This window comes from Mustela putorius, unplaced genomic scaffold, assembly GCF_011764305.1.
Source record: "Mustela putorius furo isolate JIRA1106 unplaced genomic scaffold, ASM1176430v1.1 tig00000788_pilon_pilon_pilon, whole genome shotgun sequence".
Taxonomy (NCBI): Eukaryota; Metazoa; Chordata; class Mammalia; order Carnivora; family Mustelidae; genus Mustela; species Mustela putorius.
The window spans coordinates 5,602,289-5,629,459 of record NW_025421481.1 but is presented as its reverse complement, the minus strand read 5'-3'; the positions used below and the strand labels follow the sequence as shown (position 1 = coordinate 5,629,459).

Here is a 27,171-nt window from a genome sequence, read left to right as displayed (position 1 = left end):
GTTGGATCTCGCCCCGACTTAAAGGGAGTACATTGAGAACAGCACAAACCACCTGAGCCCCAGGGAGGGAAGGCCGTCTCCGGCTTCCGGCGTCCTCGGTTGCTAAGGGAGACCGGAAGCACCCTCACGCTCCGCCCTGCAAACAAACCATAGAGTACCGGAAAAAGAGGGAGCCGAAGGGTCAGGTGCAGGAAGCGGCTGCTGTTTGATTCTCGTTAAAATGACGACCTTAGTGCTGGATAACGGAGCCTACAATGCCAAAATCGGTTACAGCCATGAAAATGTGTCGTAAGTGTTGCCTCCGTCCTTAGGACAAGAGAGACTACGCTTCATCTCGGGATCACAGTCAACTGCAAATGCTCCTACGTCGCCCTAACCTGCGCCAGAGTGATGCTCTGGTTGGAGCTTGCTGAGTGGGGTGCTTTGAACTGCTCTTTTGGTGTGCATTTAGGCTACGCGGCCCCGGAAGTGGGACTTGGCGTTTCCCACGTTCTCTCGTGCGTAACAGGAAATAGCTCAGGAAAATAGGCTTCTAAAGAAGCCCATCCTGCGGGAGGGTTGCGCACACAGTTCATGAACCCTCAGGAATCATGGACGTTTATATGTATATACATATTCTTGAGGCTTTCATCACATCCTCAGTGGGTTCTGCGACCTCCCCTTACAGAGTTTAAAAACAGTTGTCTTACCGATTGCAGACGTTGAAGGCTTCGAATCGAAGCCCTTCATAGTGCTCTTTAGCTGACCTCGTTATTAGAGTTGATTTAACAGGATCACTACAATGGCATTCATAAAATAGATAAGTCCTATATGTATATGTAAAGAAGAAGAGATGTTTTCGTCTATGTTTACAGAGGATTCCCCCCTTCCTCCTTTTTTTTTTTCTTTTTCAATGCGAACAGTCAAACCGCAAAGGAATGTAAATTGTTAGTCTTTTAGAAAATGTTTTGGGAGTGTGTATCATTGTTTTTATCCTTTGACACAGTAAGTTCGAAGTGTTTGATAAGAGCGAATACAGGATGCTTTATATTATAGACATTGTATATGGTTTAAAAAATGGAAAGCAAACTGAATAATCAAGAATAGAAAATTGATTAAAATTATCATATAACCATAAGACTGGCTACAGTGCAGTTTTCAAAAATCATGTCCTCCCGTGACCTAGACGGCTCAGTGCGTTCAGCATCAGACTCTTAATTTCGGCTCAGGTCATGTTGTCAGAGTCTGGGATTGAGCCCGTTTGGGCTCTGCACTCAGAGGGGAGTTGGCATCTTGCTAATTAAAAATCTTTGGAATCCTAGAGACTTAGTTTTAATGGCAAGAATTTTGAACCTGTAAATCCTTTACCAGAGTGGTATTAAGATTTCCACACTGAGCCTGGGTGGCTGAGTCAGTTAAGCATCTGCCTTCAGCTCAGGTCATGAGCCCGGGGTCCTGGGATCAGGACCAAGACCTGCCTCTCCCTGAGAGTCTGCCTATTCCTCCCCTTTCCCTCTGTGTGCTTGTGCTCTCTCTCAAAAAAATAAATCTTAAAAAAAAAAAAAAAAGATTTCCACATTAAAGCCAGAAAGAGCAGAAACTTTACCTAAGCTCTGTCGTCTGTGTGATGGCAGGATCAATACCCATCTGGAAGGATTTCTTAAGGATTACTTGAGAAAGATAAAGGGTCCAGTGTAGAGGCTAGTGCATGTTAGAACTTTAAAAAAAAATTTTTTTTTTTAAGATTTTATTTATTTGTTTCACAGACAGAGATCACAACTAGGCAGAGAGGCAGGCAGAGAGAGAGGGGGAAGCAGGATCCCTGCTGATCAGAGAGCCCGATGTAGGGCTCTATCCCAGGACCCTGGGATCATGACCTGAGCCGAAAGCAGAGGCTTTAACCCAGTGAGCCACCCAGGCGCCCCAAAAAAGACATTTTTTGATTATTCAAAGACAAAATGAGAAACACTGATTGTGGGTATTTTTTGTCATGGAGCAGGGTGGTAGAGTAATTGTATTTTTTGGAAGTGAGTATTTAGGGAATAATTGTTTTATTTCTTTGTTTATAGGGTAATTCCTAACTGTCAGTTCAGATCAAAAACAGCACGTCTTAAAACTTTTACTGCTAACCAGATAGATGAAATAAAGGACCCTTCTGGACTCTTTTACATCCTTCCTTTTCAGAAGGTAATTCAATTATATGTCATTTCTAACAACATAGACCTAAATGTAAAGACAATTTTTAAATTTATAATTAAGATTTTGTATATATGGAAATATTTTTAGATCTCTGAGAAAAAGTTATTTAAATTTTAAGTAAGATCTTATTAAAACCAAAAATTGAAATTAAATTGTCTTGTTAACAATAAATGGCCATGACTTAGTTACTGATTGTGGGTACTGAATTTTACTTATGTTATAGCTAAATGAGATGAACACATTTAAAAAATGTGTGGAGTAGCATCTCCTTAAAGAATGTTTGAATAGTGAAAGTAACCATAAAGATAAATTAGTGGTTTAGAATATATTAATATGAAAAAAAAAGAATATATTAATATGATTTTTAAAATTATTCAAATATTTGTGATAATTTATACAAGAATTTTTTTAGGGCTACTTGGTGAATTGGGATGTTCAAAGACAAGTGTGGGATTACCTTTTTGGAAAAGAAATGTATCAGGTAACAAATTAGAGTATGTATTCAAATTTCTATTTCCATGTCTTATGCAAATGAAAAATTACAGCAATAAGAGTTATGAACTCATGTTAATGCAAGAACCAACAGGATAGGATATAAAGCTAGTTTACGCCTTAATATGACTTAAATAGATCTGTTGCACATGTTCACTGTGTATTTATATCAGTCATATTTTTAACTTCTATAAAAGTTATATATACTACCAAAATATACATGTATATGAAAAGTAATACATGCTTGAGATTATTTGTGCTAAAATCTGTTAGGGAAGAGCGCATGGTGTGAAAGTGAATAGACTCAGAATTTTTAATGAATAGTCTTATGCTGCAGGTTAGTTCATACCTGCTCATGAGAACCAAATACATGCATCTCCTCCCAACTCTGCGTTCAGAGTTTGGTGACTTCAGGAGAGCTGGAAATCAGCCATTATGACAGTATTTATAACACAGAAAGTGGTAAGCTGTACAAATCAGGACTTTTATTCCCCCCCTGGAGATCTGGTTGTTGAACATTTACCAGCACACATTGAAGGTGGGTGGAAGGAGTGATGAGATTGCAAATGTATGGACATTATTTCATAAGCACTGTCAAGTCATGGAGGGGAGGACTTCTGTGGTGAGAAATACATCTGGGGAGGATGATCAGATTTCTGATTTAGAAAAATACTTGCTAGCAGTACAGAAGACGGATCAGAGTGAAAAGAAAACCGAGGCATAGAGGGCATTGAGAAGGCAGTGGCATTATTTCAGAGGAGAGATAAGGCAGTATCAGGAAAAGCCAAGGGCAGATTCCAGAGAGTGAGTCTGGGATTGGGGTTGAAGGTAATTGAGGTATCTAGCTTTAACTTTTGAATATGTTTCTAGTATACATTTAAGTCACTAATACACTGTTCTTAGTTTTGATTTTTTAAATGTTAATTAAGTATGGAATTTGAGGTTACGAGAGTCTGTATGAAACTCAAGATTGTCTACATGTCTACTATTATTAGACTAATTCACTATCTCATTTTTATTTTCACAATAAAATATTTTGGTCTACATACCTGAATTGTGACTTTTATGTGAGGATTTTGTGCTTTTACTGTCTGTAGTATAACTTTAGGTATAGTGAGCAAATACTCTGTTTTTAATACTTCTTAAGAGTGTGGGAGAGAATTATATAAACAGTAAATATGCTAAAGCTTCTGGCCTTTTAACTTTGAAAACAAAATACCTAATGCTTGTAGTTAATATTGTTCATTACGTTTGCATACTGATCTTCAAACAATTTGATAGTACCATTTTATCAATGCTACCATTAAAAGAGTTAAAATTAAATAATAAAGTGCATGAGTTCTATAATCAGACTTCTGGGTTCAAATCCTAGCTATGTCCCTAATTAGTTAAATAAACCTTGGTAACTTATTCAACTCTTTTATACCTCAGTTTGCCAATTAAATGGATTTAGTAATAAGACTTGCCATCTAGGATAATTGTAAGAATTTAATATGTTTGTTTATATATGTGAAATGAGTGTTTATAACTACAAAATTATAAAACTTGTGGAAATTTTTCTCTCATAGGTTGATTTTTTAGATACCAATATTATTATTACAGAACCATACTTTAACTTCACTTCAATTCAAGAATCAATGAATGAAATCCTGTTTGAAGAATATCAGTTCCAAGCAGTCTTAAGAGTAAATGGTGAGTTAAAGTTTTCATTACAGTTAAGTAATGGGAATATGGATGGATATGAATAGGGTAAAGAGAAACACTTAAAATAAAAGAATATTGGGTGATATTCCTTTAGATTTAAAGAAAATAAAACATGGAATTTAAAAACTAGATGGACTTTTAGAGATTATCTAATCAGATTTTCTCACTTTATCTTTTTACTAGCACACTATTTTCTCCCTAATGAAGTTACTAGCCACATTTTTTTTTTTTAAATGACCTCTATATCCAACGTGGGGCTCAAACTTACAACCCTGAGTCACATGCTGTACTGACTGAACCAGCCAGGTGCCCCACTAGCCATATATTTTTAATTTCTAAAAGATTATTGTTTCTGAGGTAGTTACCTTTTCTGCCACTGATGTGTTTGCTGTCATTATTATTATTGATTGAAATAATGTTAATAGCTTAGCCTGCCAATATATGGGAAAAGAGTCTGAAAAATAGCATCTAGAAGTAAGTTTATGAAAGGCTAAAATTACATTAAGTGACAGTATAATGAAAGTATTTAAATATATATGAGTGATATTGTGCTATAATGCTTAACAGCACAGTCTCTAGAACAGTGTTCTTCAAGGATGATTTTGCTCTTTGGGGACATTTGGCAATGTCTGAAGACATTTTTGGTTGTCACAACTGAGAGGGTGCTGTTGGCATCTAGTGGGTAGAGGATATAGATGTTGCTAAACATCTTAAAGTGAACAGGAAAGCCTCCAGCAACAAGGAATTACCTGGCGCCAAATGTCAGTAGTTTTGAGGTTGAGAAACCTTGCTCTAGAATCATACTGCTTAGGTTTGAATCTTGGCTCTGTTACTTTCTAATTGTATGACATTGGGTATATTGCTTAACTTCTCTGTGCTGGGGTTTTGAGAATAGTGCCCAGCAGGTAATAAATGCTCATAATTAAGTTATGATGTTAAAATAATTAAGTCATGACTATTTACCTTTAAAAGTTGATCACAAAATATTTTTATCCACATTTACCACAAAAATGTGATGTTGTAGTTTAAATGCTGTAGAGAGTTTGTGACAATTAGGAATATTGTTTTAAATTAGCATATAGAAATAAAGGAAGGTTTTTGTTTTTGTGCTTGTCTTAATTTGTTGCTTCTCTTTATTGCTTTAAATTAAGTGTGCTTTTATTTAATGCAGGTTTTTTTTTTTTTTATCTTTTTCTAAATAGCTGGTGCTCTCAGTGCACATAGGTATTTTCGAGATAATCCTTCTGAATTATGCTGTATCATTGTAGATAGTGGATATTCCTTTACACATATAGTTCCTTACTGTAGAAGTAAAAAGAAAAAAGAAGCAATTATTCGGTGAGTTGTATTCAATTTTCATGTTTTTCTTAGGTTAAAACTGAATGAAAGGTGTGATAAACTGAACCGAATTTGAATTCTCCCTTTTTAGGATAAATGTGGGAGGAAAACTCCTAACCAATCATCTAAAGGAGATCATCTCTTACCGGTAATACTTATTTGATTTATGGTGATGGGGTGGTGGGGGAGCGGCTTGTGGCTGCTGGTCATGAACTTTTTAAAGTAATTTAAAATTATCCTTTAACCGTTAGTTGTAACTTCAGGTGATAATTCTATATTATTGCTTTAAAAACTATATCACATACATAAATACAAATGATGTTCAAATTGAAGAGCTTTCTAGTGGGGCATCTGGCTGCTCAGAAGAGGAGCATGCAACTCCTGATTTCTGGGTGATGAGTCCAAGCCGCACAGTAGGTGTACAGCTCATTAAAAAGAGAGAGAAAAAAAAGCGTTCTAGCACAAGAAATGCTAGTGTCCATCAAAATTTGGATGTTTCCAAATTCGAGGAAATTTATAATTTTATTTTATTTTATTTTTTTAAAGATTTTATTTATTTATTTGACAGATAGAGATTGCAAGTAGGCAGAGAGGCAGGCAGAGAGAGAGGAGGAAACAGGCTCCCTGCTGAGCAGAGAGCCCGATGCGGGGCTTGATCCCAGAACCCTGGGATCATGACCTGAGCCGAAGGCAGAGGCTTCAACCCACTGAGCCTCCCAGGTGCCCCGGGAGTTTAATATTTTAAAATTATAGAATTTATAAGAAGTTCTAAATGTTACACATTATAAAACAAATGTATTTAAGGAAAATAAATCTCTACTTCCTCTTTCTGTCTCATGTCAGTTGCATTCTCCACAAAGTATGGTCTTTAAACTGTATTTATCTCTTATAATTTTAGTCTCTGTGAGCCTTAATAATGTACTGTTAGTTCTGCTTGTTGAATTAACCAATATTAGCTGACTATCCATCATTAAAAGATGTGGAATTATTGTACTACCACATTCTAACTCTTCTCCCTTTCCTAAATTTTATTCATGGTATTATTTTTTATTTTATTTTGTTTAAAAACTTAAGTGATACTTTTTTGTTTTATAAGTAGAATTCTTAAATCTCAATTTATCACTACAATAATTTTGGCTGGTATGACACCTTCAATACCTCCCCTCTATGTCATATGAGAAAATAAGTGAATCTGCATTTCCTCCCATGTTTTCCTTCTTTCTTCTGTCAGAGGTACCTTTATTTTTTAGACGCCTTATTGAGCTATGATACATATCCACACAATTCACCTTTTTTTTTTTTTTTAAAGATTTATTTATTTATCCATTTGACAGAGAGAGAGATCACAAGTTAGGCAGAGAGGCAGGCAGAGAGAGAGAGGAGGAAGCAGGCTCCCTGCTGAGCAGAGAGCCCGATGCGGGACTTGATCCCAGGACTCTGAGACCATGACCTGAGCCGAAGGCAGCGGCCCAACCCACTGAGCCACCCAGGCGCCCCTTACCTTTTTTTTTTTTTTTAAAAGATTTTATTTATTTATTTGACAGACAGATCACAAGTAGGCAGAGAGGCAGGCAGAGAGAGAGGGGGAAGCAGGCTCCCTGCCGAGCAGAGAGCCCAATGCGGGGCTAGATCCCAGAACCCTGGGCTCATGACCTGAGCCGAAGGCAGAGGCTTTAGCCCACTGAGCCACCCAGGCACCCCACAATTTACCCATTTAAAGTGTACATTTTCAGTGGGTTTTAATGTATTAGAACATTTTTAGAACATTTTCATTACCCCTAAGAAGAGACCTACTTCCCTAATCCAACCTACCCAGCTTTAGCGCATTTGTAAAAAACTTTTTATTTTGAAATAATTACAGCCTCAAGAAGTTGTAGAATAGTACATAGAGCCCTGTGTAATCTTATTAATATATAACTAATATAGTATCAAAATGATAAAAATGACACTAATACAGTATTGTTTCCAGTTCTCACCATTTTTTACATGCATTTCTGTGTATTTATCCCATGTATAGATCATGTAACTATTACCACAGTCAAGATGTAGAACTGTTCCATCTCTCCAAAGGAACTCCTTCCCCTCACCCCTGGCAATCTCTAATTTGTTTTCCACTTCTATAGTTTTGTTATTTCAAGAAACAGAATCTTACAGTATGTAATCTTTAGACAGTGACTTTTTTCATTAAACAGTGCTATACCATTTCTTAATTATTGAGATAACATTTACATATGACTTTTTACCATAGTTAAGTCTTCTTGCCTTGCTTATATATTAATTCTAAAAATGGAGGGTTCATAAATGGCATATACGGTGTAAAGGTTATGTGGATGTTATTTATTGTAGAACCAAACAGAATTGGGCTCCATTTCAAAAGATTTAGATATTTAGTTCCCTTATCCTCATCAGATTAGAAGCAACAAATTTGAAAGGCACAGAAAGTTGAGACAGATGAGGTCGTTAACCAGAACCTACACAGTTTTGAGTCCATGACCTGTGTATTAAATCATTGCTCCTTCCTTTCATGACTGAAAAAGTTCATGCATTTTATTTTTTTTAATAATTTTTATTTTTTTAATTTGACAGAGAGAGATCACAAGTAGACAGAGAGGCAGGCAGAGAGAGAGGGAGAGGAGGAAGCAGGCTCCCTGCCGAGCAGAGAGCCCGATGCGGGACTTGATCCCAGGACCCTGAGATCATGACCTGAGCTGATGGCAGAGGGCCACCTGAGCCACCCAGATGCCCAAGTTCATGTATTTTAAAAAGAAAGTCTGTTGAAGTTCAATTTGAAAAGAACAACCTGGCAAGAATACTTAGAAATAGTATTTGGGAGGGGCAGCTGGGTGGCTCAGTCGGTTAAGTGTGTCCGACTTTTGATTTCAGCTCAGGTCATGATCTGAGCCCTGTGGTGGGCTCCATGCTGAGCATGCAGACTGCTTAAGATCCTCTGTCTCCCTCTCCCATTGCCCTTTCCCCACCACCACACTTGTGCTCTGTCTCTCTAAAAAAATAAAAATAAAAAGTTAAAAAGATATAGTTATGGGAAAGAAGAATAGTGAAAGGAGACTTTATCAGTAGATGATAAAGCATTTTAAAATTGTAATAAAGTGATACTTAGATGAGAATTAAATGATAGATCAGAGAGAGTGAATAGTTAATTTTGAATCAAACACTGTAAAAGAAAACGTAATATATACTATTGATTATTCAGGAAAGGATACAGGGAAAGTTGGCTGTTGGGAGAAAATTTTTCCTTTGGCTCATACACTAATATCCAAATGGGTTTAAGATTTAAATATAAAAATAAAGCCGCAACAGGAAAATATTTGAGTTGTTAAGAATAAAAATAGTAGAAGAAATACACTTGATCTTAGCCAAAAAGCTGACAAGTGATAAAAAAATAGTCGAAGAAATAATAAAGGATATAATTTTCCTATACCTTTTTTAAAAAAAGATTTTATTTATTTAGGGATGCCTGGGTGGCTCAGTTGTTTAACTTTGCCTTTGGTTCAGGTTATGATCCTGGGACCCTAGGATAGAGCCCCATATTGGGCTCTCTGCTCAGCAGGAAGCCTGCTTTTCCCTCTCTCTCTGCCTCTCCCATCTACTCATTCTCTCTTTCTCTCAAATAAATAAATAAGATTTTATTTATTTAATAAGCTATTTGAGAGAGAGAGAGCAGGAACAGCGGGGAGATGCAGAGGGAGAAGGAGAGTTAGAGAATCTCAAGCAGACTTTGTGCTGAAACACAGAGCCCAATGTGAGGTTCGATGTCACAACCCTGAGATCATGACCTGAGCCAAACCAAGAGTCAGACGTTCAACTGACTGAGGCACCCAGGTGCGCCCTTGACATACCACTTTAAAGAAAAAATATTTTATTGAGGTAAAACATATATCCAGAAAAGTTTACAAACCTTGAATGTATAACTCAGTGAATTTTTAAAAACTGAATATACCCAAGTAACTAGAACACAGCTCAGGCAGAATATTATCAGCACTCTAATCCCTCTTTGTCCTCTTTTGGTCTGGAAAACCACTGATTTCAAGCATTTGTAAACGAAACTAATATAAATAGAAACCTGAGAAATAAACTTGAAACAAATATGACACTGGGTTGTTATCTTTAATATATTAAGGGCTCTTACCGGTCCTTAAGAAAAGTACTACCTTGGTATAAAATGGCTACTAGTTGATTCTCAGAAAACAAATAGTCTGTGGCACAGATAGATAATCATTAGAATTACATACAGTCAAAGGATATAAATGGATAATTCTCAGACATAAAAAATGATAAGTATCTGAAGTAATTACAAATTCAGTTAAAACATTTATTGAGCATTTATTTAGGAGGTTGGGAGATATGAGTTAAATAAGAATTTCTCTTTTTCATGGCATTTCCTTGTAGAAAAATACAAATTAAAATGCCACAACTTTTAGAACTTGAATTAATAGAATTTTTTCAAAACATGATGTTCTAAAAACAAAAAAGAAGATGCTGCAGATAGTGATGCTGGCTGTTAATGATTACAGCATAACTTGAAATAACTTTTCTGGTAAACAGTTTGGCAGTATACCAAGATACAAACAGTATTTCAAATTCTGTGTCCTACAGTATGAATAAATAATGAGATAATCAGAGATACAGATAAAAATACCTGTATTGCATCAGTTTTGAGTTACACTTTTCTCACATCTCTAGTTGGGATGGATCTTCCAGTTGTTGGTACCTTAGAATTGTTATAGTTTAATTATCATCTTTTCTTCTCATTGGTGCAATAGTGAATCTTAAGGTAGAATATGCTGTGTATGGAAATAACAAAAAGCAAAAAGGAAGCAATAATAATGTCTTTTACTTATTGAGTATAAGGACTATGCTAAACACTTTACATGTATAATTAGAGTCATTTACTTCTTACAGATATATTAAGTCGGTGATCTTATTGTTAATACCTTTTTAGAGTTGAAGAGATTGAATCCCAAAGAGGTAAAGTAACTTGGTTGCCAAGTTGTGATTCAGCCAAAGTCTTTGGGGCACCTGGCTGGCTCAGTTGGTAGAGTATGTGACTCTTGATCTCAGGCTCATGAGTTCAAGCCCTATGTTGGGCATAGAGCCATCCTAAAATAAAACAACAACAAAGCCAAAGTCCACGTTCATAAACATACAAATATCTTTCCTCCCTGATTTAAACTTCCAACACTAGGAACATTAATAAATACATTTTAATAGGTCCCTCTAATAAATATTATAGGGTAGTAAATAACCATATTTTAAAAGAATAATAGCATAAGAAAATGGAGATGATGTTGAGTCTAAAACAAAAAGTATTTGTAGTATATATGTGTAGAGATAAATATTCAAATAATTTCATATTTTTGTTATCTTTTTTAATGTTTTTTATTGAAGTATAGTTGACACAATGTTACATTAGTTTCAGGTGTAGGACTAGGAATTTGACAATGCTATGCTGTACTTTCTATAAATGTAACTACCATCTGTTACCATAGAATACTATTACACAGTACATTAACTATCTTCCCTATGCTGTACCTTTCATCCCTGTGACTTATTCATTCTGTAACTGGAAGCCTATACCTCCCATTCCTCTTCACCTGTTCTGTCCATCCCCCTACCCTCTCTCCTCCAGCAGCCACCAGTTCTCTGTATGTATGGGTCTGTTTTTGCTTTGTTTTATTCTTTAGATTCCATATATAAGTAAAATTTTATGGTATTTGTCTTTCTCTGACTTCCTTCATTTTGCATAAAACCTTTTAGGTTCATCCATATTATCACAGATGGCATGATCTCATTCTTTTTATGGCTCCTTGGTATTCCATTATGTGTGTATGTGTCTCTCTCTGTGTGTTTACTTACCACATTTTCTTTATTCATTTACCTATCATTGGACACTTGAGTTGCTTCCATATTTTGGCTATTATAACTAATACTGCAATAAACAGGGGTATATATAGTTTTTCAAATTAGTGTTTTTGTTTTGAGGGGATAAATACCCAGTAGTGGAATTACTGGATTGTATGGTATTTCTATGTTTAATTTTTTGAGGAACCTCCATACTGTTTTCCAGAGTAGATAAACCAGTTTGCATTCCCACCAACAGTGCATGAGTTTCTCTTTTTCTATGTTGTTTCAACCCTTGTAACTTATCTTTTTGACACTAGTCATTCTGACAGGTATGAGGTGATAATCTCATTGTTTTGATTTGCATTTGCCTGATAGTGATATTGAGCATCTTTTCATGTATCTTCTGGCTATCTGTATGTTGTCTTTGGTAAAATGTCTATATTCAGGTCCTCTGCCCATTTTAATCAGATTATTTGTTTTTTTAGTGTTGGGTTCTAAAATTTCTTTATGTATTTTAGATATTAACCCCTTATCCGATAAATCATTTCAGATGTATCATTTATAAATATCTTCTCCCATTCAGTAGGTTATCTTTTCATTTTGTTAATGGTTTCCTTCACTCTGTGACTTTTGTTTCAGTGTATTCCCAATAGTTTATTTTCACTTTCATTTCCTTTGTGTGAGGAAACATGTTTAGAAAAATGTTGTTAAAGCCAATGTCCAAAAGATTATGCTTATATTTTCTTTAAATTTTTTGGTTTCAGATCTCACATTTAGGTCTGTAGTCCATTTTGAGTTTGTTTTAGTAGATGGAGTGAGTTTTCCCAGCATCCTTCATTGAAGAGACTATATTAGCCATAGATTAATATAAGCATGGGTTTATTTCTGGGCTCTGTGCTGTTCCATTGATCTATGTGTCTGTTTTTCTGCTAGTTACCATACTGTTTTGATTACTGTTGCTTTGTAGTATATCTTGAAATCTGGGATTATAATACTTCCAGCTTTGTTCTTTTTTAAGATTGCTTTGGCTATTCAGGGTCTTTCGTTGTTCCATATAAATTTTAGGATTATTTGCCCTAGTTCTCTGAAAAATACTATTAGCATTTTAATAGGGATCATATTGAATCTATGGATTGATTTGGGTAGTATGGACATTTTAATAACATTAATTGTTCTAAGCCATGAGCATGGACTATCCACTTGTTTGTGTTTTCTTCAGTTTTGTTTTTAAAAGCATCTTTGTTTTCTTCATTAAGCCTGTGTTTCTTGGGTTCAGTTATCAAATATTTATTAAACATCTACTATGTGTCAGTTACTATGTGCTAACTCACTACTATGATCAGAAAAGAAAGTGAGAGGGTTAAGTTATTTTAGCAAAATTCCATTCAGAATGGTTGGAGAAGGAAAAAATTTGCTCTCTAATAAATGTTACCATATTTAAAGCCTTTATTTTCAGTTTCTTTCTGCAAACTGGACTAATATCTGCTCTCAGAGGAATAATGTGGAGTTTAAATATAATGGAAATGTGATTATTCTATAAAGTTGAAAATATTTTACACATTCAAAAATTTAATATTTTAAAGAGTTACCCAAAGATTTAATTCCAGCAAAAATATTTCATTTTTCCATTTCACATTTTACAGTTTTTTATTTCTGTTTAGGCAGCTACATGTTATGGATGAAACACATGTGATTAATCAAGTGAAAGAAGATGTGTGCTATGTGTCTCAGGATTTTTATAGAGATATGGATATTGCAAAGTATGTATAATAGTAATCTAAGAATTAGAAAGTTGATTCTTGGGTAATGTTACACAAAGTTAATTATTTCACAAGTCTCTATTCTGTTTTCCAGGTTGAAAGGAGAAGAAAATACAGTAATGATAGATTATGTTTTACCTGACTTCAGTACAATTAAAAAGGGCTTTTGTAAGGTAATTTTTAAAATCCTTAATGACATTGCTTGATGTGATAGATTTGAAAAACATCTAGTTGGGGGCACCTGGGTGGCTCGGTTGTTAATAATCTGCCTTCGGCTCAGGTCATGATCCTGGGGTTCTAGGATCCAGCCCCACATCAGGCTCCCTGCTCAGCTGGAAATCCTGTTTCTCCCCCAATCGCCCCACCGCCCACTTCCCCTGCTTGTGTTCCCTCTCTTGCTGTGTCTCTCTGGCAAATAAGTAAAGAAAATCTTTCTTTTTTTTTTTTTTTTAATTTTTAATTTTATTTTTTATTTTATTTTTTTTTATTTTTTATTTTTTATAAACATATATTTTTATCCCCAGGGGTACAGGTCTCTGAATCGCCAGGTTTACACACTTCACAGCACTCACCAAAGCACATACCCTCCCCAATTTCCATAACTCCACCCCGCTTCTCCCAACCCCCCTCCCCCCAGCAACCCTCAGTTTGTTTTGTGAGATTAAGAGTCACTTATGGTTTGTCTCCCTCCCAATCCCATCTTGTTTCATTGAGTAAAGAAAATCTTTTAAAAAGAAAAGAAAAACATCTAGCTGGATTTGGTAGAGTTGTTGAGAACTGCTTTTCTGCTCTTTGTTTCTCCAGACACAAATGTATAAATGATTAATACCTCATTAATAAAGTTATTTAGAGAAAGAACCATCAGCTGAATGATAGCACATGGGAAGAATCTGGAGATAAATCATATTGTTATTTATATTCTAGTTAATCCTTTTCTATTTTCTTAAGAATTAGTTTAAATCCATTTCAGAGTTGTTTATTTGCCTTGTGAAAGTTATCAAAATAGCCGACATGGCTGAATTTTACTTGTTCCATCTGATATGATCAAATTGTAGTAGAAAAGGGGAAAATCTGGTGTACTTTCAAAGTGTTGAAAAGTAGTTCATCTTGGATGTTAAAATTATTTCTCCTTACCTTTGATCGGCCCAGGTGAAATATCACTTCTGTTTGGGTAAATGCGAAGATTGGCCTTTTAGCTGACTTGGTGGAAGAGTGTTGGGAAGTTAAAAATCTTTGGTCAGAAATTTAAGCATGCTTCCATAAGGAAATATTTAGGTTACCATTTATTGCAGTATACTTTAAAAGAGTGAAAAATTGAGAAGAGCCCAAATATCCACTCTTGGACGAAAATAAATAAATGTTGATGTATTTGTATTATAAGATAAACAGTAGTGAAAATTAAGTGGAGCTACATGATAGTTATGTATACATCTCAAAAACATATTTCTGTCTAAAACATCTAAGACATGATGGTGTCTTTAGGCGATTTTTAGGAAGATATGTACATTTTCAGGCTGTGTGGAGTAATTTATGAAGCAATTTATGAAGAGTAATTTAAGTATGAAGTAAAAGTATAAAACTGTATGTGAGTAATAACACCAAATTAAAAATAAGAGTGTTAATTTATAAAGTATCAAATTAGTTGATGGATATATGGGTTTTGTACTTCTTTAATTTTATACTTCTATTAACTATATTTCTTTATATGCCTGAAATTAAAAAAAAAAATTGGGGGCATATGATTGAGGTGAAATACAAATCAGAATTCTGAAGAGGGCTCATAAAATTGAAATCACTCTATAATGTTCTTAGAGACAGATGCTTGTGGAAGGACCTAGGTTGGGTTTTGAAAGTGGGAGTTGGGATAGGGAGATCAGGTTGCCTTTTCATGAATTGGAAGCCCAAGTCCTCTTTAGGATATCAAAAGTATACTTTTTTCCTTGGGAATGACGAAAACTGTAAATACATAGACAGCCCCATCTTCATATATCATTAAAACACTCCAGTTATATAAAATACCTTCTGGATAATTTATCGCATTTTATAGAGTTAATGGTGGTAAAGTAATCTGTATTTCACAGGGATGAGCCCTCAGTAAATTCTCAGTGATTCCCAATTTCTCCAAACCTGCTGATCATTAGAATCACCCAGGGCACTTGAAAAGTAATCTATATATATGTTCTCAGTTCCTGTTCCTGGATATCCTTGTTTGAAAACTTATTCTTAAAAATCTCTTCCAGGGGAGTGTGGGTGGCTCAGTTGGTTGGGCGTCTGCTTTCGGCTCTGGTCATGATTACAGGGTCCTGGAATTGGGCTCTCTGCTCAGCAGGGAGCCTGCTTCTCCCTCTCCCTCTCCTTCTGCCTGCCACTCTGCCTACTTGTAATCTCTATCTCTATCAAGTGAACAAATAAAATCTTAGAAAAAATCTATTTCAGATAATTGCACTTTCAGCTAAGTCTGGGAAAAATGTTTTTTTCTTGAAAAAACAATTTTTTTTAATGTAGTTCTCTCCTGCCCTGTAAATGACACCCTATTAGTTTACTGGACTAAATGCAGCCAGTTTTCTCCTTGCCAAAGTATAAACCCTGTTTTCTCAAACCTGTACCTTACACAGTGAGCCAGTAGGGATGTGGTTATTCCTCCAAGTGACAGTTGCTTTACTCATCATCTTTGGAGAAAAAATGCAGATGCCACATATTATTTGCAGCTCTTTTATTGGTCTTTGGCTTGTGATTAGTACTGGTTATAGGCCAAGCTTCATTAACTCAGTTTAGACTCCTTGTTATCAGTTGAGTGGACAGATTCAGTTGGCCTGGACTTTTGCCAGACAGTGGAATGTTACATTGAGTTTTTAATTCAAAAATAATAGGTTAGCTTTTCCTTAGTTGATTAATGTTAAAATTTATAATTTTTTCACAGTATCATTGACCTCAAACAATGTAGGGGTTAGGGATGCCAACCAACATCCCCCTCCCCAATGCAATTGAAAATCTGCATATACCTGGACACCCTCTGCTCCCACAAAAAACTTTACTATTAGCCTACTGATGACCAGAAGCATTACTGACAACATAAAGTTGATTAACATGTATTTTGTATGTTATATGCATTATATACTATATTCTTGCAAGAAAGTAAGCTAGAGGAAAAAAATGTTATTGGGAAAGTCATAAGAAAAAGAAAATACATTTATAGTACTGTATTATAAAAAAAAAAATCTGTATTTAAGTGGACCCATGTAGTTCAAACCCATGTTCAAGAACTACCTATACATGTTAAATCATGTGTATATTGAAAAAAATAAGACCAAAATACAAACAAAATTATGTGTATATCTTAGTAATCTCAAGCTTTAGAAATAATTTTAGTCTATGTTAGGATTTTTTTTAAGAGTTTATTTATTTATTTGACAGAGAGATCACAAGTAGGCAGAGAGGCAGGCAGAGAGATGGGGGGAGGAGGCTCCGCAATGAGCAGAGAGCCCGATGTGGGACTCGATCCCAGGACCCTGGGATCATGACCTGAGCTGAAGGCAGAGGCTTTAGCCCACTGAGACACACAGGTGGCCCAAGTCTATGTTAGGATTAATCCTAAAATGTGTTATTTTCCAAAGAGGCAAAAAAAAAAGTGTTATTTTTTATTTATTACTTAATCACCTTCATTGTTACCTGATATGCAACAACTCTGATGAAAGTTGATATATGTTTAAGAAATTAGAAAAACAATAACTGCATAAAATGAAAAAAATTATAATTATTTAAGAGCCCTTATACTTAGGATATTGTTAAAACTTGTACTTTGATAGTTTATTCAAGAATATTTTTAAATTGGGAAAAGATACAGCCTTCATTTTCTAGTATTTATGATAACAACAGTAACAGTAATAATCTCTGTAATATTGCTACTGATTACAACTGATACGAATTCCAATTTTATCTCTTATCAGAAAGGGGATACCTACTGAAATGTAACGTACTTGATGGACTTAAATTGGGAAAATCTGGCTCATGATTAATGATTACAGTAGACTCTGCAGAGTCATTGTAATTTAAATTGATCATTTTTTTACAGTATCAGAACAAAATTTATGAGACTGTGTAGTAATCATGGCCTACATTGACTAAAATAGCAATTCTCAGCAGCCCTTATAAAGTCCTTTTGTCCATGTCTAAAAAAAATGTTTTTTGGAGTTAAACTCTTAAAACAGAAACTACTTGTAGTTCCACATTACTTATTGATGGTTTTGGAGCCAACATTCAACAAGAAATTTCTAGTTCTGGCTCTTTCCACTGGTTTAGATATTTGAGCCTGGGATAATCACATGATTCTCTTCTGTAAAATCTGGGTAATGGACTACATAATCATTAATGTTTTGTCAGCTGAATTTCTCCCAAGTCTCTGTCTTTTTCAGCTTATTTTGAGTGTTGACAAAATGAGTTATATCCCTTAAACTCAAGCCAGTATCACTTTTAAGTGAATTTATAAATCTGTAGGAGACACTTCTTTCTGCCTGAGAAGGAAGACTACTCTGAGAGGATACTTTCCTCTTTACTACTGTAACAGTAGTGTGTTGGGTAAAAAGTAATTTGAGTTCCCTTTTTCTTCCTAAAGTATTAAGAAAATTGTGTAATTTTTGGATATCCTTTTTTAAAAAGATTTTATTTATTTATTTGACACAGAGAGAGAGCTATCACAAGTAGGCAGAGAGAGAGGGGGAAGCAGACTCCCTGCTGAGCAGAGAGCCTGATGCAGGGCTCGATCCCAGGACCTTGAGATCATGACCTGAGCCGAAGGCAGAGACTTAACCCACTGAGCCACCCAGGTGCCTCTAATTTTTGGATATTCTTAAGAATAGTGTTTTAAACTTGGAATTTCTAAATTCCAAATGATAGAATTCAGAATTATATCCAGGTTAAGAGAGGCAATGTAGTGGGAGGAATATATTGTATGTGCTTTTAGTTATTAGATGAATGATCTCGAGCAAGTCATATATCCTTACCAAACCTAATTACATCATTAATAAAAGGAAAATATGCCTACCTCACAGGATTATGTGAGTGTTCAATGGGATAATGTATATAAAATGCTGAATACAATGAATGGCACATGGTTGACTTGCATACTGTTATTCAAGAATTTATTGAATACTCATTATGTGCTAGATGGTAGGTATGTGATGGTGTAAATTATGAAGGATAATATAGAGTGATAGTGGAGAATAAAGGAGGGACCTTTCATTTGGAAGTCAGAAAAAGCCTCTTTGAAGGAAGAAAAAAATCTGGGCAGAGAAAGGATGACTGATTACATTAAGGGATCTATAATCTTTAAATATATTACTCTTTACTAATTATTAATATTTTCATATATTTTAAGTTTTTTTATTTATATAAAAGATTGGGTTATGCCATGTGTGTATAATTGCAAATGAATATCTATAACTGAACCTAGAAGAGCTGATGATTCTTAGTAAAATTGGAAGGACCATTATTTTAATGTTGCAGAATGTTGTAGAAGATTATTTTTTCTGGCCCTTTCAAGAACACAGCTCAGCAGAAAATAAATAACAAGAAAATTTGATTGATGAAGTCCATGGATTTCAAAATTGATTTCTGAAAATTGAATAAATGAATTTAAATATTTAGTTTTTTTTGTACAAGGGGAAGGGGAATTATTTTTTTGGAGGGGGCAGCAAAGCAAGTTTCATTGAGTGATAGCAAAATGATAATATAGAGCTCCCAAGGAGGGAGGGTACCCAAAGGGGTTGCCTGGGAAAGAGGAGATCTTGATGTAATACAGTTACACGGTCCAATAAACATATAGGACAGGAGAGTGGGAGTGCCTGGCTGGCTCAGTCTATAGAGTATGCAACTTGTGATCTCAGGATCATGAGTTCAAACCTCATGTTGGTGGTAGAGCTTACTTAAAAATACATACATATATACATACATGCATACATAGGAGAGTGGAAGTAGATGTAAGATATATTAAATGTTTTTTTTAGAGTATATTCTTTGTTCTCTAGGAACTGAAGTTGGCCTATTATTATAGGTAGGTTAAGAAATTCCCTCTCCTCGGGGCGCCTGGGTGGCTCAGCGGGTTAAAGCCTCTGCCTTTGGCTCCGGTCATGATCCCAGGGTTCTGGGATCAAGCCCCGCATCGGGCTCTCTGCTCAGCGGGAGCCTGCTTCCTCCTCTCTCGCTCTCTCTCTCTCTGCCTACTTGTGATCTCTGTCTGTCAAATAAATAAATAAAACCTTTAAAAAAAAGAAAGAAAGAAAGAAAGAAATTCCCTCTCCTCTATTCTCCTTTTCTTCCTGTTTTATTTTTTTAATTTTTTAAAAAGATTTTATTTATTTATTTGACAGAGAGAGGGAACACAAACAGGGGGAGTGGGAGAAGGAGAATTAGGCTTCCCACGGAGCCGGGTCCGCAATGTGGGGATGGATCCCAGGATCCCAGGATCATGACCAGGATCATGACCCAAGCCAAAGGCAAATGCATAACAACTGAGCCACCCAGGCTCCCTTCTTTTTGTTTTAAGGAATATGGCCAGATCATCTTTTGGGGAATAGTTACATTAAAGTAAGCAATTATTTTTTATGTGGTTTAGGCAACAGAGAAGGACAGGTTTTTCTAACTTTTGAGAATCCTGAAATTTCCAAGAACATGGTAATATATTAGTAATAACATGTTACTAAATGTTACTAGTCATATAGACTAGATAATGTAGCTTAAACTTTTTAATCTTATTTTTCTTTAAGCCAAGGGAAGAGATGGTGTTAAGTGGAAAATACAAATCTGGGGAACAAATTCTTCGTCTGGCTAATGAGAGATTTGCTGTTCCAGAAATACTTTTTAATCCTTCTGATATAGGAATTCAAGAAATGGGTATTCCAGAAGCTATCGTCTATTCAATTCAGAACTTACCTGAAGGTACATAAATAAAGTATTGAATGATAATGATATTTCTAAAAAAAATCATAAGCTCTCCAGAAGCTATCGTCTATTCAATTCAGAACTTACCTGAAGGTACATAAATAAAGTATTGAATGATAATGATATTTCTAAAAAAAATCATAAGCTCTATGAACAATAGAGAAATTATCTGAATTCCCTAAGTAATTACAGGCAAGTGGCAAGCGTGTTTTGTTTACAGAGATCCCATAGTGCACTTGAATAATTCCTTATTGGTCCTAGATTAGAAATTTGTTACAGGGAAAATTGTCTGCTAAAACTTGAAGACATTAATCTCTTTATGACTACTAAAGTGTTGTATCTGTTTTAGAAAAGTTTTAATTTAACTCAAATTTACACAGAATAGTAATTTATAATTTAACAAAGTGACGGTTTTTAGCTATTGATGGGACTGGTTTGTCCGTTCAGTTTTATTTGAATTAATGTACAGGAAGTTAATGAGGCTCAAGTCTGGCGCTTCTCAGTGGTGTGTGGGTTCTCCTGAAGCAGGATTCATCTAAGTAATTTTCTAGGGTCTTAGAGAGTACTTTTATTTTATTTTATTTTATTTTTAATTTTTTTTAAAGATTTATTTATTTATTTGACAGACAGAGATCACAAGTAGGCAGAGAGGCAGACAGAGAGAGAGGAGGAAGCAGGCTCCCTGCTGAGCAAAGAGCCCGATGCGGGGCTCGATCCCAGGACCCTGGGATCATGACCTGAGCCGAAAGCAGAGGCTTTATTTAACCCACTGAGCCACCCAGGCGCCCCGAGAGTATTTTTATATCTTGAAAGTGTCTTTCTAGTTCGTAAGGAATGGTCCAGGCATTAGAGAAAATCTAGCCCCTGCAATGTCCTTTCCTCCCATTAAAAAAAAAAAAAAGATGATTACATAATGCCATCATCTTCTTAATGTTATCTTACAACTCTTTTCATGTTAGTGTCTCATTAATTTCACGTTTTATATAAAGTTACAGGTAGTGTTACGCAGCATTTTATACTACACTGCTTTAATGTCATGAGACTCAGTGTCGATGTAAGGGAACCATGTGCCTGTTTTGTGAACAGAAGCATTAGGTGGGGTGGCCATTATTTATTAATTCCTCATAGATTTTCCCATGGTGGCTTTTAATCCCAGCTAACCATATGGCACCTAACAAGGTTTGCCATCATGTAACTTTAATGAGTGTTTTTCACCATCAGGTGTAAATGTTGCACAGTAAGTAGGTCTGTCTCTGAGATAAAATGCAAGTTTGGGCTTCTAAGTTAAAATGCCTTGAAGGCCTTCCTTTTTAGTTTTACCCTAGTTCACAGTCTCAGCCTGCAGAAAGACTTCCTCCATTTTAGGGAAGAATGAGCATCATTACCAAATGTCTGCTGCTAGAATGTATTATGTATTAGCTTACATCTGTGTATAAGCAGTCAGTAGTTCAAACTCTTCACCTTAGCCTTTCTTTTAAAGATCTATGAGGTCATATTTCACTTGTTTAATGGGTCAATTTGTGTAAACTTTAACTTCATTATAAAATCTTATAAATTATAAATAGTTGTTATGGTTATTAAAAAATTACATGGTTTCCTAACCAGTAACTGTAACTGTTTGCTCTTGCCTGAGCCCTCATATCTATCCTTCTGGAAAGATAAGTAAATGGGTTTTCTGATGCCTTTTCTTCTTTTTTTCCTCTTAAAGAAATGCAGCCGCATTTTTTTAAGAACATTGTTTTGACAGGAGGAAATTCCCTTTTCCCAGGATTTAGAGATCGGGTTTACTCAGAAGTTCGATGTCTCACTCCAACAGATTATGATGTTTCAGTTGTGCTGCCTGAAAAGTAAGTGTTGGCTGATACAGAGATAAAACATGCAAGTTATTTTGAAGCTAAAATGGTCAAAATGTAGACTTGACTTAAAGCCTCATTCTAGCAGGTTGAATTCACCTTTGAAATCCTCATTTTCCCTTTCTCAAAAATTAGAAGAATAAACCTTACATTTCAGTGGGCTATGGCAGCTTGATGCTAATATGCTGAGTGTAGTTCCTGGGGAAGGACCTTAGCGGAGCCACATCCTGTTCAGCATTTTTACTTTATAAATAAACAAACAAGGTCTCATGACTTGGCAAAGGCCTTATAGTAAGTTAATAGCAATGACCAGGCTAAAACCTAGTTCTCTTTTATTTTGAGTTGGGAACAAATACATGTCTCTTACCAAATATGTGTGTTAGTAATACCGTCTCACCGCAGTCCCAGTCTTAAGTGACGGAATTGCAAATAGGACCCCATGCCTAGCACAGAGCCTGATGCATGGCTCCATCCCATGATCCTGAGATCATGACCTGAGCCAAAATCAAGAGTCAGAGTCTTAACCAAATGAGCCACCCAGGTGCCTCCCATATACCTGACTCTTTTTTTTTTTTTTAAAGATTTTATTTATTTGAGAGAGAGACAGTGAGAGAGAGCATGAGGGAGGAGAAAGTCAGAGGGAGAAGCAGACTCCCCATGGAGCTGGGAGCTCGATGCGGGACTCGATCCCGGGACTCTGGGATCATGACCTGAGCCGAAGGCAGTCGGTCCAACCAACTGAGCCACCCAGGCGTCCCTTCCTGACTCTTAATTTTAGAGTTTTTTTTTTTTTTTTTAAGATTTTATTTACTTATTTAACAGAGATCACAAGTAGGCAGAGAGGCAAGCAGAGAGAGAGGGAGGAGGAAGCAGGCTCTCTGCGAAGCAGAGAGCCCGATGTGGGACTTGATCCCAGGACCCTGAGATCATGACCTGAGCCAAAGGCAGCAGCTTAACCCACTGAGCCACCCAGGCGCCCAGCATACTAGATTTTTATCCTGTGTGTTTATTTTATTATTATTTTTTCCTCCTCGTTTCTTTATTCCCCACACTTTTTTTTCTTTTTCACCCTCATATGCTTTTTGTCCTGCACTTGAAATGCAAGTCATGCGTAAGGCCAAGGAATCCACAGAAATAGTCTTTATTCTTTTATTCATCAAATCTTTATATATGTATGTAAGTAAATACATATTTAAAGATTAGGCAATAAAATGAATATAATAAAAGATTTATTAACTTTCCATCATTTTTCAGATTTTAAACTGATTTAGGGGAGAGGAACAGTAGAAATAGAATTGAGTCATAACACAAAGTATAACCTCGTTGAAAAAAACCAAACTAAATGTTTTACGTGTTTTTATGTTTTACTGTGTCCTACCCTGTAAACGTTTCATTTACTAGAGGTAACAGTATAGCAGCAAAAGCACAGACTGAAAATAGTTCTGGGTTAAAACGTAGTCTCCCACTTAACGTCTCTGAACCTCATTTTCCAAATCTGTGAAATGAGAAAATAGTTGTTTCATGGGTTGTTGGACGAAATAGATGACATATATTTGTCACATACAGAATTTAGATCTAGTTATGACTGTTTTTCCTTTATGCATTTTTGACCTTTCATATTCTGGGCTTTTTTTTTTTTTTCATTTTCTGTTTTTTATTAGAAGTAGAGGGTCTATAAATTCAGGGCATGGGGAAAAAAGAATACTTTGTTATACTGGTGACCAAGGTTCTTTTCTTTCTGAGTTTACCTTATTTCTATGAAGCTTATGCTTATTTTCACACTTTAAGTGATTTTTCTGTTAAATTAGGTTCAGTAGAGATTGCCACATTTTAGTTACTAATGAATGTTTTCTGGCATTTCAGTTCTGTAAAATCATCTCGGTTCACTTATTTTAACTTTTTTTTTTAGCCCTATTACTTATGCCTGGGAAGGTGGAAAATTGATATCAGAGAATGACGATTTTGAAGATATGGTAGTAACAAGAGAAGATTATGAAGAAAATGGACATAGCGTCTGTGAAGAGAAATTTGATATTTAAGAAACATTCTGAATTAAAGTTTTGACTGGTTGTAATTGAAAGGTTGAATTTCAATGTTCTTTTTAAAGGAGGTTACCTTTCATCCTAAGATAAGATCTTGAACTTATGTAAATACTTTGATCCTTGGCTAATTTTCAAAGGTTTCTTAGCTACGTTATTACAGTAAACTGTATCTCAGCTCATATTTTCATTTAGGAGTTAGACTACCATAACAGTGCTCACACTGTTCCTGAGAATAGGTTATGTTTCATTAGAAGATGAAAGAGAATGCATTTTAAATTTAATTCTTTAGCTGAGAGCACAAGTGTAACTGTCTCACTGGTCAGTTTTCCTTGGAAGATTCTTTTGTGTGGCTATGACTCGACAGGGATTGGCTAAAGTGTTTCCTGGCTGATATGTTTCTCTTTTAGAACTGAGTATTTTATCTAAAAATTGTCATTTTTGTTTATGCATACTAAATTTGGGAAGACAAATCTTATTTGTGTTTTGCATTTATTTTTTATTTAGAGTAAGTTGGAAAGGGTGGAAACGAAAGCCAATTTATTGAATTGCTTTTTTGATCAGTACTATGTTGGCAGAAATGTATTATTTTATTCATAAAAAGACTGTACCATTTTTTAGGCTGAAAAGAAATTAGACGTTAACTCAGGGTTGGTCAACAACTCTTGAAACAAATGTTAATGGTTTGTTTTAAAAACTCATATGGGGTACCAAAAAACTCATATAATTCACAGTAGACATAGTCAGGTGTTAAAATCTACAGATTTCCAATTTAAGGAAAGAGCTGGTAATGACATTATTGAATAGAGCAGGTATGCTTCTCTGTTTACAAACTGTAGAAACTCATTTGGGCTGTCCTAAGCAAAACAAAATTTATCAGTAGGACAGTGTTTTGTAAAATTAATAAAAAAAGAAACTGGACCAACAGCCTTAGGAAATATAAAAAACCAGGATAACCTTAGGAATCTAGGTTAAAGAAATTGAGAAACAATCCTTTTAGAGCCCTGCCATCAAATATCTTAGCTTCTCTATTTTCTGTCTTAATGTTATTATGTTCATGAATCAAGTTCCTACCAGTTTCTTCATCCTAGTTAGGATCATGCATTTACCCCATGCCTTCAGAGACTGTGACAGCACTACTAAGATAGAGCAAAAGCAGGTCATTTCCCAAAGGAAAATATAGGTGAAGAGACAGATGCTGATCAGAGTGAAAGAGCGGTCAACTACAATTTTACTTAGGTTTTGTTGGGTTAGGACCTGGTCAGTCCTTCCTAGACTTAGGCTGGAAGTTGCAAATTGAGTGTTTGTATGTTACCCAATTACTAGCACATACTCTGCAGACAGTGTAGCAAGACAGTGCTGTTAGCACAAAATGAGGTTTTGCAGCCATTCAGTTAGAATTTCAAGATGATGTGGTTGAATGTAAAATGGTAAATCCCCATTTAAAGGACTTTCCTTGACTTGTCAAGATCTCATGTTGGACAGGCAGAATACTTATTCATCACCAACCAGGTGTTTTTCCTTGAACACGCATTCCTCAAAGCTGCATTCCCAAAACATGCCCTGGCCTTGAAGTCTTGCTGAGACTGATGTGTGTGTTCACATGCTTACTATAGTAAACTAATTTCTGTATGCAATGTGCATCTCATCGTGGTCATCTTTGAGACACTAAAAATTCATTTCTGAAATTAATGAACATAGACCTTAATCCTCTATCCCTAGAACATCAAAGCTCCCATCCACTGCCACTCCTATCTAATTTAGATACTTCATTGCTAGAGATTTTATTTTAACATTATATAGTAAGTTGGTTTCAAAGAGAACATTTACCGTTAGTCCTAAATAATAACATTTAAGTGATACGTTAAAGATATCAATTATTTTGGAAAGATACTGATAAAATCCATAAATTCCTAATTTAAAGTTCACTAAAAGTGGGGTGAGAACTTAGTCACATTGGCATTCATAGTTTTTTTTTTTAAAATTAAAGATTTTATTTATTTGAGAGAAAGAGAGAGGGAAGAAGAGAGTGAGCATGGGGATGAGAGGCAGAGGGAGAAGCAGGCCCTCTGCTGAGCAGAGATCATGATACAGGGCTTGATCCCTGGATCCTGGGGTCATGACCTGAGCTGAAGGCAGACACTTAACTAACTGAGCCACCCAGGTGCCTCTAGAGTTCATAATTTTTTATTGTAAATTGTGTGCATGGAAATAACATGTTCCAGTGTTGGCCATGCATCGTATACCCCTTCAGACAGTAGAATTAGGATTTACATCAATGATTAATTAAGATAGAACAGTCCTCTCAAACACTTTTCTGTCTTGGTTTTGAAATTTTTAATTCAGTGGTGTTTGACTTGGCATAGCAAACTGATCATGTTCACCTACTTCATGTCCCAACCCCTTTAACCATTTCTAGTGGAGAAGGGAAGAAAGTAAATGAGATCAGGGAGGAATATACAGGGAACACTTCAGTGCTATTTGTCATATATTATTTCTGAAGCCGGGTGGTGTGCACATGGGTGTTCACTTTAGTAGAATCTATACTGTGTGTGTGAAATAGTTCACACTATATTTTCATAGAAGAGTAATTACTTTAGTGACTGTAGGAAACACAAAGGGTGCTATTGTTGAACAAAAGTGGAGGAATTTGTAAAAGATGAAAAATAAATGAGATTATATTGTTGGAGAATCAAGAACAAAACCCATGTCCCAGATCAGGGCAGGAGAAAACTACTAAATACATAACAATTCCAGAGATATTTTAATCTTAGGACAAATACAGCGAATTGGAGATCATGGGCAAGCCGTTAAGAGAATGAATTGGAAACAGCTGAACCCTATGCTCTTTCTTGGAATTCAGGCTCAGCAGAAAGAACTGAAGTGCAAGGATTGGACAGGGAAAGAATCTAAAATAGTTTTATACCCACTAAAGACATCAAAGTAAAAAAAAAAAAATTAAAGAAAACAGCTGATTGTGGCACTGATCTCAGGCTAAAGATAAGAGCT

The 27,171-nt window shown here is 35.5% G+C and overlaps 1 protein-coding gene across 3 annotated transcripts; it reads left to right on the top strand.

Moving 5' to 3' along the window:
• The first annotated feature begins 145 nt into the window (after positions 1–145).
• On the top strand, positions 146–24,640 carry ACTR6 (actin related protein 6). 3 transcript variants are annotated; one of them, XM_045084804.1, is made up of 11 exons: positions 146–288; positions 2,049–2,166; positions 2,591–2,659; positions 4,239–4,362; positions 5,577–5,712; positions 5,804–5,860; positions 13,236–13,334; positions 13,429–13,507; positions 20,096–20,267; positions 22,039–22,117; positions 24,033–24,640. In XM_045084804.1, the coding sequence occupies exons 1-11, from the start codon at positions 221–223 to the stop codon at positions 24,160–24,162; spliced, it is 1,131 nt and encodes a 376-aa protein (XP_044940739.1). In that variant the 5' UTR covers positions 146–220; the 3' UTR covers positions 24,163–24,640. The 3 variants fall into 3 exon arrangements, with proteins under 3 accessions (XP_044940739.1, XP_044940736.1, XP_044940738.1); XM_045084801.1 differs by having other exon boundaries at positions 21,979–22,117; XM_045084803.1 differs by lacking the exon at positions 146–288 and adding an exon at positions 557–641 and having other exon boundaries at positions 21,979–22,117.
• The last annotated feature ends 2,531 nt before the right edge of the window (positions 24,641–27,171 follow it).

Bases quoted from the DNA above. Each gene is read 5' to 3' on its own strand.
- ACTR6 (XM_045084801.1), top strand. From the start codon at position 221: ATGACGACCTTAGTGCTGGATAACGGAGCCTACAATGCCAAAATCGGT. The intron at 2,167-2,590 runs GTAATTCAATTA...GAATTTTTTTAG, and splicing joins ACATCCTTCCTTTTCAGAAG to GGCTACTTGGTGAATTGGGA. The intron at 2,660-4,238 runs GTAACAAATTAG...TTTCTCTCATAG, and splicing joins TTGGAAAAGAAATGTATCAG to GTTGATTTTTTAGATACCAA.